The 12,154-nt window shown below is 38.5% G+C and overlaps 1 protein-coding gene across 4 annotated transcripts in view; it reads left to right on the top strand.

Moving 5' to 3' along the window:
* The window catches only part of ide (insulin-degrading enzyme), a 119,536-nt gene that overhangs the window by 69,490 nt on the left and 37,892 nt on the right, over positions 1-12,154 (top strand). For all 4 annotated transcript variants that reach the window (XM_043712501.2, XM_043712496.2, XM_043712500.2 and 1 more), the window contains exons 16-18: positions 49-159; positions 4,528-4,648; positions 7,463-7,554. In XM_043712501.2, coding sequence (XP_043568436.1) covers positions 49-159; positions 4,528-4,648; positions 7,463-7,554 — 324 coding nt within the window. The remainder of the gene's footprint in view (positions 1-48; positions 160-4,527; positions 4,649-7,462; positions 7,555-12,154) is intronic.

Raw genomic sequence — 12,154 nt, 5'->3', positions numbered from 1 at the left:
TTTTTTATTTCTTATCTGGAAAATCTCTGTCCTCTCCTTTGCCAACAGCTGGTTGTGAAAGGCTACAATGACAAGCAGCACATAATTCTCAAGAAGATAATTGAGAAGATGGCCACCTTTGACATCGATGAAAAACGATTTGAAATAATCAAAGAGGCTGTAAGTAGAACATTATATCAAACATTTTGGTGTGATAAGCAAATCCAAGCATTTTATTTTAATATTAATAGGAAAGTAAGTTTACTTTGTCCAGTTTAGGTTAAAAGGAAAAAAGGGTAGGAAGTTCTTACCTGCTCCATTATTTTAAATGAATGGCCAAAGGTGAACATTTACTTGGAACGATTTCATATTGAAAGACCAGCAGCGCTAATTAAAACTTCTATGCACTTTGCATTCTTGCTGGAGTATTTCGACAGAAGAATCTCTTAACACCGTTTCATCCATGCTTGCAGTTCAAAGAATATGTATGCAGAAACTAGATCCCTGGTCAATTTGCAAATCATCTATTATAATTATTTTATAAGAAATTTAAGCTATCATTCTTGCAAATGTTTTGAACAGGAATTGGGGGGGGGGGGCGGGGTGAGCGCGGAGGTAATCCAGTTCGTTTACTTGAAGAATGAAAAGACAGTATATTCTGAGATTTTGCACCTTTTCGTAGAAGCTAAGTTTATAAACTTTGTTTTAAAAGTTGTAAAGTAATTAAACAAAACAAAACTGATCACATTGGAACTGTTCTGCTGCTCTGTTCTTGAGCTATGTTTATTATGCAAAAGTTAAATCTCTTGTTTAACTAGGATCTTTGCAATAAGCAGTAATTTTGGGGAATTCTGGTGATGCATCACCGTTCCTACTAGTTATTGTTTGGGTCAGATCAACCCTACTCGTAGATATTACTGAAAAAAGATGTAAAATGCTAGGAATATGCTGCAGTTCTAGCACCATCTGGTGTGTGGGCATCACTTAACAATGCCAACATTTGTTGTCCATCCCTAATTATCACTGAGAAGGTGATGTGAGTACCTTGAACTGCTGAAGTCCATGTAGTGTAGGTACAGTACCATTAAAAAGGGAGTTCCAGGATGTGGTGTGGAGCAGTAAATAAACAACAACATATTTGCAAGTCAGCTGTGTTACTTGGGAGCTTTGCAGGTGCTAGTGATCTTGTCTTACCTTTCTCGGTGGTAGAGGCTGCATAGTTGGAACGTGCTGTCAAATCTCTGGTGAGATGAAGAAAAGGTGACATTTTATCAAATTATAACTTCTCATTAACTTTGTTTCTGCCTCCCAAAATGTTGGCAGAATTCCAGCATCTACTGTAGCTTTCCTCCAAATTTGCATCAAGTTCTAACATCTAATATACCGGAGCAGTATCTCTCTACCTTATTTAATATTGGCTTCAGTATATTCTTTTCATAACGTTGGTTGTCTTTGTCCATTCCAAATTCTGAAATTTGACACCACCAGCGCACGCACACAGGCACACGCACACACTTCCCCCACCCAGGAAAAAAAGAAAACATTCATTCAAAACTATATCCCAACTTTTACAGCACACTGCTTTTCAATCAGTATTCAACTGCTTCTGATTTGATGTAAGTTAGTATTTGGAATACTGAATGATTGATTTTATTTTTTAATTAAAGATTTATTTTAATTTTAACCTATCTTTTTCTTCTTTTTAATTAACAAAATGGGCCAGTAGTAAACATTGTATTAATGTATCTTAAAAGGCAGAATGATTGTTGGCGATATGGGTTCAGCTAAAGCTTATATAGCTGACATTGTAATCGACAGGGTGATTGAAGTTATTGAGCATTTATTTTATATCCGCTTTTAGCAAAGGAAGTAATTTTAATATTTGGAAGTTATTTGGGATTTATTCTCGAGAAGAATAAATCCAAATAAGTCTAAGGGTAGGAACTTCATTGGAATCAATCAAAGTACATTTTTTACAAAATAAGTGAAAATTGAACATGGAATAATACAACTGCAGACTTTGGTAATTCTACCAATGTTATTAATCGAAGTAGATGAAGGAAGTTGGCAAAGCATTACTTATAATGAACAAAACTTTGAAAGATTTTGATATTTGATTAAACATTTGCTGATCCAAGTTTGCTTATTAAAAATGATGGGAGAGTGAAACCAAGTAACTACTGCTGGCAGTTTAATATCGATTGTGCAAATACGATTTCCTATTGATCAGCCACCTGATCAGAATTTTTAGGCTATTGTGAGAAGAACCCATATATTAACTGTTTCAAATCCTATAATATTAATGGATTTGGGAGAAGTTCTGCGTTGGCCATCAGATTATGTAGTTTAATATTTCTGCGCTAGCGAGGTACAATTAATTTGCACTGTAGGTCAGTGAAATTGAATTTTTTTGAACAGTGATCTAGTTTAAATTTGGAAGTTGCTGAAAAGTAACTCTTAAATTGCCTATATTTTATGGTTCAAATGTTCCAATTGAATGGTTTCAAAATCTTAAGGGATTTGAACTTGATGCTAACTGGTTGCAGCAATCCTTTTGGCATGCAGCAGAGATTACAACCTTCCAGTTCTGAATGTTATGTCATCTAGGTCATCGGACAGAGTAGCATATGTTGCTTTAACTTGGTGTTCAGTTTCATTAGCAAGATGGTAATAGATTGTAACGAACAGAAATTGCTGGAGAAACTCAGCAGGTCTGATAGTATCAGGTTCATGACCCCTTCTTCAGAACCACCAGATACTACCTGACCTTTTTGAGGGAAGGTGATGGCCTAGTGGTATTATCACTGGACTTCTAATCCAGAGGCCCAGGTAATGTTCTGGGTTCCAACCTGCCACGATAGATGATGGAATTTGAATTTAATAAAAATCTGGAATTAAGGGTCTAATGATGACCATGAATCCATTGCCAGTTGTTGGGAAGAACCCATCTGTCCACTGACGTCCTTGAGGGAAGCGCATCCTTACCTGGCCTGACCTACATGTAACTCCAAACTCACAGCAATGTGGTTGAGTCTTAAATGATGATGGACAATAAGTGCTAGCCTAGCTAGCAATACTCTTATCCCATGAATTAAAACAATGCAAACTCAGGTTTTCCTACTTCTCAATGAATTTCAAACGTTTTAACCTTTTTATTTGAAGTAATTCCTTCTCTTCAACTAGGTAGAGGTTATTTTTTGCTGGGGATCCTTGATGCCACACTGAGTTTTTATCAATAGCTTTCATTCTCACCTCACCTTGTTCAGCTGTTTTCTGTGTTTGGACCAAGGCTTTGAGGTCAGGAACGGAGTGCCCCTGGAACCCAAACTGGGCATGTTACTTGAAAGAACTACTTAGTAAGCCTTCCATTATTTTACTGATGAGCGAGTGTAGACTAATTTAGTAGTAATTGGCCAGGTTGGAATTGTCAGTATTTTTTGTATCTGGGCAATTTTCTATACTGTCTTGTAGATGCCAATGTTGTCACAATGTAGAAACAGTTTGGCTAGGAGCACTGAAATGTCTGGAGCACAACTCGTTTTCGTCCTGTTACTGAATGTTATCAGGGCCTGTAACCCTTGAAATATCTTGTGCTATTAGCAATTTCTTTATCATGTGGAATGAATAGAATTAGTTAAAGACTGACATCTGTGATCCTTGAACTTCCATAGGAGGCTGAGATGGGTCATTCACTCCACTTCTGACTGAAGACTGTTGAAAATGCTTCAGCATTTTATTTTGCGGTGGCACAAAAACACAATATCCTCAATTGAAGATTGACAATTGATGCTCACTCCTGCCAAAAGTGTCATGGACAGATGCATATGCAGGAGGCCAGGTTGATGAGGATGAGGTCAAATTTGATTTCCTACCTGTTTGATTCTACACCAGCCACAGACCCAGTCTAGCAGCTGTGTCCCTTGGGCCTCAACCAGTTTGTTATCAATTATAGGTACCCCTTAACAACAACCTGTTATGAATAACAAGGTCTAACAGATAAGCAGTTTATATTTCAAAACGTATCAATTCGTTGCACTTCTAAATCTATTTGAGTTACTGCGCCTTTTAAAATTACTCCACTTACAACATGATCAAAGAGCTTTATCTTTATAACATGGCAATAAATTAATCTGTAAATAAACTATGAGTAAATTAATTCATTGAAAATCTGATTCAACATTTGAAGAAAAGCAAGTTCTTCACCATACAGCATTTAGTGACATTCACTTGATTCTTGCCTATTCGTTGCTGAAAGCTTTTTTACATTTTCCAATCAACTTGTTCAGAGGTGTTATTACGCAGCTCTGGATCAGGTGGGACTCTAACCTGGGCATTTAATTCGGGTGCGAAGTGTTGTATTTGATTGTATTTCTTTATTGGGTTCATTTGAAATTTAATTTTTTGAGTTTAGTTTTAGCAATGAGGTATTTACTGCCAAGCTAAGTCTTATTTTGAATATAAAAGCTGTGTTCAATCTTCAATTAATTCTTTTTGCTATAAACATTCAGTGGGTTAATGGCAGGTCTTTATTTTTGTTTTTTTTTGTAGTATATGCGATCCTTGAATAATTTTCGAGCCGAGCAACCTCACCAGCATGCTATGTATTATCTCAGACTGTTGATGACTGAGGTGGCGTGGACCAAAGATGAACTTAAAGAAGCACTGGAAGGTAGGTGCTTTGAATTATAATTATAAATATTATGCACAATTACAAGAAACAGCACACTCTGTTAAAATGTATCAACTTGAATGCATTTTACTCATGAAACCTGTCAAAATTAATAGTTACAGGTCGCTATAACACATGTTTCGTCAATGTGAACTTAATGTAACACAATTACTGAATTGGGGATGCTGTTTCTATAGCGTGAACTTTTAAAACGTGTCAGCTGTGACACAATTACAGTGCCAACTCTTTAAGTGCTGTTTCTAAAGTGCGATTCTCCTCTAATGTGGGGTTGCACAAGAATGCAACAATTGTGCTATAGAAGAACAGACTACTTTTTTAGTGTATTCGTTAAGTGTTAATCCTGGGTAATCCACCCATTTACCCAGGTATCCGTAACGAGCACTCCAGTTTAGGTAACAGTGTCAGATACAGAGTAAAGCGCACCTTTGCCTGAAAAACATCCATTTTAATATCTGTGACATTTTTTATTTCTTGAACCAGCTAGCCTGAGACCAATGAATAAGATTAACAAATTAGTAACTATTTGTCTGCTGTAGTACTCTTACATCAACAGATGAACGTAATTTCCATTCCATCAGTCTGGGATGATTTGAATCAGAAAAGTTAGTCTGTAACCAATGTGTTATTAAATACCCATTACCCGTTTACAATTTGGAGAAATCTAGTAGAAAGTCACTGAAAAAGTGATCAAGCAAGCCAGTAGGATAATTGAAATATTTTAAGTGTTACAGATTGTTTTTACTTAATGTATATTAGTCAACCAGGCTTGTCACAGTTGTATTACTTCACCATTCACATTACACTAAAGAAGACAAGAACAAATTAATTGGGATGTAAATGATACATCTGACTCGTTTGTCATTTTCAGTGTTTAAAAATCTAGAAGATGAGTGTTTTAAACCTATTTCTGATCTTTTGAGTTTAGACGAATGAGAGATGAAAAAGTTTGACATGGTTGATGCAGAAAGTGTTTCTTTTTGAAGTTACTTGGAGCTGGGGACACAGTTTCTGGGATTGTGGTTCTCATGCTTAGAATGAAAAGAGGAGTAATTTCTTCTTTGATCATTCATCTTGAGAATTCTCTACCCCAGCAAACTAGGTCATTGAATATATTCAAAGCTAAGTTGAACAGCATTTTCTTGTTTGAGGGCGTCGAGGGTATGAGGTATTTTGTTTTATACACGCGCGCACCATTAATTTTGGTTTCAGGTGAGATTTACAGCACAAAAACATTTTTTAGGGTAAATGTGACAGTCTGCTGCTTTAGGACAGCAACATTATACTGTATTTTGCAGTGTTATCCTGTTACTGTGGTAACATTCTGAGTAAAACTTGGTGTGACTCTTGGTACCTGATTTTCATTTATATGCTTGTCTCAAATGGTCAAGTCCTTGAGTAATGCTGCAACTTCACAGAAGCAACTTGGAATGAATGCAAATCTCTAGGCTGCTCTTAAATGTGGAGGATAAAAAAGAATTAGGAGTTTCTGCACTGTCTCTTTCTCTCGTATAGCAAGTAATTGAACAGTGTGACAGAGGTAGTGGTTTGACCAAATGGTACAGCAAAAATTGTCTACAACAATACCTTGGCCCTGCATTGATTGACTTCATAACCATCTTCATTTATGCTAGATGTGACTGTTTCGGCATGTTTTAAGTTGGCAGCTTTGCGATTTCAGCATTTAATGCAGATAGATTGTTTGTCAAGTTCTTAACAGTAACAGCAAAAACTTTCGGCCCTGGATTGAAGCAGAGTTCATGATGTCATAGAGAATATTAACTAGAGTTAAAGTCTATTGATGACCATGAACTTATTACTGGTTGTCTGAAAAACCAGCTGGTTCTCTTTCCTTTAGGGAAAGTACCTGCTATCCTTACCTAGTTTGGCTCTCAGCAATGTAGTTGACTCATAACTGCATCTGTGAGCAATTGGGAATGGGCAATAAATGCTAGCCTAACCAGTGATGCCTATACCCTGTTAATGATGCTTTTTTAAAAAGTTACATGCATACTCGTTCTTAAAATTACACTGTCTCTGTGTTCCTTCCACATTAATTCCTTGTTGTAACCATGCAGCAACCTGGAAGATATTGAGCAGGCGCACGCAAGTTATTCACTTTAATATACTTCGAAAGTGTGGCCAAGCAAAAAATTTAAGGCAACCTGCACTTGAATGAATCGGCAATGTAGAACAAGCTACGGGAATGTTACTTCATGTAGAATCTCTTTACGACTTTGCAGTCAAACCTTTGTTTTAAATACTTGAATACTGTGTCTTCATGATATGCTGTGCAATTGCAATCTTTTTATCTTTATTTTGCAGTGAATGAAATTTTGCAAGTAGAAACCAAAGATAAATATTAGAGAACTTTTTATCTTGCTCATTTCATTGTTCCATAGATTTTGTTTGACCAAAATGTGTGCGGTCTATATTTAATGGTGTGCAGAAAGATAATTACACCAAACTGATGTTACATTGAATCGTAATTTTTATTTGTGAATCCATAAAATACTTTTCAGCATCATTGCTCAAGCTTGGTGTTATGACCTATCAAACATGGCCTTTGAATCAAGACAAACTGTTATTTGAATTTGAAGCATAGTGACTGTAGAACAAATGACAAGTATGCTTGTGCCATACACTGGAGAAAAACCAGCTTTGAATTCGTGATGGTTGCACATTCTCATTTTCTATTTAATGCATTATGGCACGCTCTGTTGGTTCTCTGCAGCAATGGAATATAAATATTCTTTCGAAATGTGATTGATTTAGCTGTCTGAAAATCTGTTCCAGATGTCACTCTCATTCGCCTCAAGGCCTTTATACCTCAACTGTTGTCACGACTGCATATAGAAGCTCTTCTCCATGGCAATATAACAAGACAGGTTGGTTATTTACCTTCAATTGGGGTGAAAGAGAACTTTTTTGTTGAGGATATTCTTACAATTCATGCACATTAGTAGCAAGTTTCCCTTGTTAAATTTATCTGCTCTGCATCTCTATTGCAATAGTTTTTCAGTTTGAAACTATAAGTCAAACATGTTAAAATGTTTTTAATTAAACGTGGAAGCAAACCAACAAAAAAGATAAATAGTGGTTAAAGTAAACATTAGTCCTTTACAGGATGAGACAGGGATTTAATAATGGGGTATGAGGAAATGGCTGAGGCATTGAATGAGTATTTTGTGTTGGTCTTCACAATGGAGGACATGAATAACATGCCAGTAGCTGACAAAGAGATGAAGGTAGGTGAGGACCTGGAAATAGTCATTATTATAAAAGAGAGAGTGTTGGGCAAGTTATTGGAGCTAAGAGTAGACCAATCTCCTGGCCCTGATGGAATGCATCCCACTGTACTAAAAGAAATGGCAGGAGAACTAGCAAATGCACTTCCGGTAATTTTCCTAAATTCACTGGACTCTAGAGCAATTCCAGCAGATTGGAAAATAGCAAAAGTGATGCCACTGTTAAAATAATGGAGGCAGACAAAAGATGAGGGATTACAGACCGATTAGCCTAACTTCTGTTGTGGGGAAAATCCTTGAGTCTATTACAAAGGAAGAAAAAAGCATATAGATAGATAGAAATTGTCCCATTGGGCAGACACAGCACAAGTTCATGAAGGGCAGGTCACGCTTAACTAGACTATTGGAATTCTATGAAGACATTATGAGCACGGTGGACAACGGGGTCCCAGTAAATCTCGTGCATCTAGATTTCCAAAAGGCATTCGACAAGGTGCCGCACAAAGCGCTGCTGCATAAGATAAAGGTACAAGGTGTTATGGGCAATGTATTAGTATGGATAGAGGATTGGTTAACCAACAGGAAGCAAAGAGTGGAAATAAATGTGAGCTTTTCTGATTGGCAATTAGTTATTAGTGGTGTGACTCAGGAGTTAGTGGGATTGCAATTATTCACAATTTACATAGATGATTTGGATTTAGAGACCACCTGTAGTGTGTCAACGTTTGCAGATGACACGAAGATGACTGGTAGAGCAAAGTGTGCAAACCACTGTGAAACTTTGCAGAGGGACGTAGATATGTTGAGTGAGTAGGCAAAGGTTTGTCAGATAGAATACTAATGTTAATAAATGTGAAGTCCTTTTTGGTAGGAGTAACAGTAAAAAGGAATATTACTTGAATGATAAAAATAATTGCAGCATGTTGCTGTGCAGTGAAACCTGGGTAACGTTGTGCATGAATCACAGAAGGTTGTCTGCAGGTACAGCAGGTAATGAAGAAGGCAAATGGAATTTTTGTACTTCATTGCTAAAGGGATTGAATTTAAAAGCAGGGAGGTTATGTTGCAGCTGTATAGGGTGCTGGTGAAGCCGCACCTGGAGTACTGCACTCAGTTTTGGTCTCCTTACCTGAGAAAGGATGTGCTGGCACGAGGAGTGCAGAGGAGGTTCATGATGTTGATTCTGGAGTTGAGAGGGTTAGCTTATGAGGAGAGACTGAGTTGACTGGGGTTATATCAATCGAAATTTAGAAGAATGAGGGGAAATCTTATGGAAACACACAAAATTATGAAAGGAATAGGTAGAATTAGAGAGGATGTTTCTACTGGTGCATGAAACTAGGACAAGAGGGCATAGCCTGAAAATTAGGGGGAGCAGATTTAAGACTGAATTGAAAAGAAACTTCTTCACAGAGGGTTGTGAATCTATGGAATTCCCTGTCCAGTGAAGTAGTTGAGGCTTCCTCAGTAAGAGGTTTTAAAGCTAAGATTTTTGAACAGTAAATGAATTAAGGGTTATAGTGAGAGGGTGGGTAAGTGGAGCTAGGGCTACGAAAATATCAGCCATGATCTTATTGAATGGTGAGGCAGGCTCAAAGGGCCAGGTGTCCTACTCCTGCTCCTAGTTCTTATGATCTTATAGAACATAGCGTGGAATAGGCCCTTCGGACCTCAATGTGTTGCGCCGATCTGTGAACTAGTCTAAGCCCATCACCCTATATTATCCCATCATCATCCATATGCTTGTCCATTTAAATGCCCCTAATGTGGCTGAGTTAACTACATTGGCAGGCAGGGCATTCCATCCCCATACCACTGAGTGAAGAACCTGCCTCTGACATCAGTTTTAAATATCACCTCTCAATTTGTATCTATGCCCCCTCAACATGCAGCTATGTACAAGGAGATGTTGTCATCATCCTGGAAAAAGACTCTCACTGTCACCTATCTGATCCTCTGATCATCTTCTATGTCTCTATTAAATCGCCTCTTAGCCACCTTCTCTCCAATGAGAACAGACCCAAGTCCCTCAGCTTTTCCTCATAATATATTCGCTTCAGACCAGGCAACATGCTGGTAAATCTCTGCACTTTTTCCAATGCTTCCACATTCTTCCTGTACTGGGACGACCTGGGCTGCACTAGCGTTTTGTACAGTTGCAGCATGACATAACGGCTCCAGAACTCAATCCCTCTACCAATAAAAACTAACACTTCATGCCTTCTTAACAGCACTGTTATCTTGGGTGGCAACTTTCAGGGATCTTTGTACATGGAGACCACGATCCCTCTGCACATCCACACTTCCAAGAATCTTTCAATTGACCCAGTATTCAGCCTTCCTGTTAATCTTCCCAAAGTGAATCACCTCACATTTATCTGCATTGAACTCCATTTGCCACCTTTTAAGCTCAGTTCTGCAGTTTGTCCAAGTATCCCTGCAACATTCTTCCACACAGTCCACCACTCCACTGACTTTAGTATCATCTACTTGCTAACCCATCTACTTATGCCTGCATCCAAGTCGTTTATAAAAATAAGCAGCAATGGTCCCAAAACCGATCCTTTTGGCATACCTCTAGTAACCGGACTTCCGGCTGAATATTTTCCATCAACCACCACTCGTTGTCTTCTTACAGAAAGCCACTTTCTAATCCAAACTGCTAAATCACCTTCAATCCCATGCGTTCGGATTTTCACCAATAGCCTACCATGTGGAACCTTATCAAAGGTGAAGTCCATGTACACCAATTCAACTGCCCTACCCTCCTTCACATGCTTGGTCACCTTCTCAAAAACACTCAGCGGTTTGTGAGACACGACCTGCTCTTGACAAATCCATGTTGACTATTCCCAATCAAGTTGTTGTTTGTTAGGTGGCTATAAATTCTATCTCTTCTAGTCCTTTCCAAAACAGATGTAAGGCTCACTGATCTATGATTACCTGGGTTATCTCTACTGCCCTTCTTGAACAAGGCACAATATTTGCAATCTTCCAGTCCTCTGGTACTAAAGCTGTAGACAGTGACAACTCAAAGATCAAGGCCAAAGGCTCCACATCTCCTTCCTAGCTTCCCAGAGAATTCTCGGGAAAATCTCATCCGACCCAGGGGATTTACCTACTTTCACACCTTCTAGAATTGATAACACCTTCTCCTTACTAACCTCAATCCTTTCAAGTCTAATAGCCCGTATCTCAGTCTTCTCCTCTCCAATATTCTCCTTTACCTGAGTGAAAACAGATGAGAAATATTTGTTTAGCACCTCTCTGATCTCCACAGGATCCACACAAAGGTTCCCACTTCTGTCTTTGACAGGCCCTATTCCTACCATCGTCATCCTTTTATTCATCACATATCATAGAAAGCTTTAGGATTCTCCTTTTAGTCTACCTGCTAATAACTGCTCGTGTCCCCTCCTTGCTCTTCTTAACTCTATCTTTAAATTCTTTCTAGCTACTCTGTAACTCTCTATCGCCTCATCTGAACTATCATCTCATAAGCCTCCCTCTTCTGCTTAACAAGCGATACAATTTCTTTAGTAAATCATGGTTCCCTTACCTTATCACTTCCTCCTTGTCTGACTGGGACATATCTATCAAAGATATGCAATATCTGTTCCTTAAACCAGCTCCACATTTGGATTGTCTGCATCCCCTGCATTTTGCTGCCCCATTCTATGCCTCCTAGGTCTTGCCTAATCGCATTATAATTGCCCTTCCCCCATCCATAACTCTTGCTCTGTGACATGTACCTATCCCTTTCTATCGCTCAACTAAACATAACCGAATTATGGTCACTCTCTCCAAAGTGCTCACCTACCACTAAATCAAACACCTGGCCTGGTTCATTACCAAGTACCAGATCCAATGTGGCCTCCCCTCTTGTCAGCCCTTCGATATACTGTGTCAGGAAACCCTCCTGTACACATTGGACAAAAACGGATCCATCGACATACTAGAGTTATAGCGTTTCCAGTCAATGTTGGGGAAGTTAAAGTCCTCCATAATGACCGCCCTGTTCCTTTCACTCCTACCCAGAATCGATTTGCCAATCCTCTCCTCCACATCCCTGGAACTTTGCCGAGGCCTATATATTAAAAAAAAACTCCCCGCAGTGTGACACCACCTCTCCTGTTTCTAACCTCAGCCCATACCACATCAGTAGACAAGTCCTCATCAAAAGTTATTTCAGCCACCGTTATACCGTCCCCTTCTTCTAACACCTTCCCTGATCTTAATG

This window comes from Chiloscyllium plagiosum, unplaced genomic scaffold (genome assembly GCF_037043375.1).
Source record: "Chiloscyllium plagiosum isolate Xiang-an unplaced genomic scaffold, Cpla_swu_hap1 HiC_scaffold_22, whole genome shotgun sequence".
NCBI classification, from domain to species: domain Eukaryota; kingdom Metazoa; phylum Chordata; class Chondrichthyes; order Orectolobiformes; family Hemiscylliidae; genus Chiloscyllium; species Chiloscyllium plagiosum.
The sequence above is the reverse complement of the archived record's forward strand: the minus strand, read 5'-3'. Positions and strand labels throughout refer to the sequence as shown.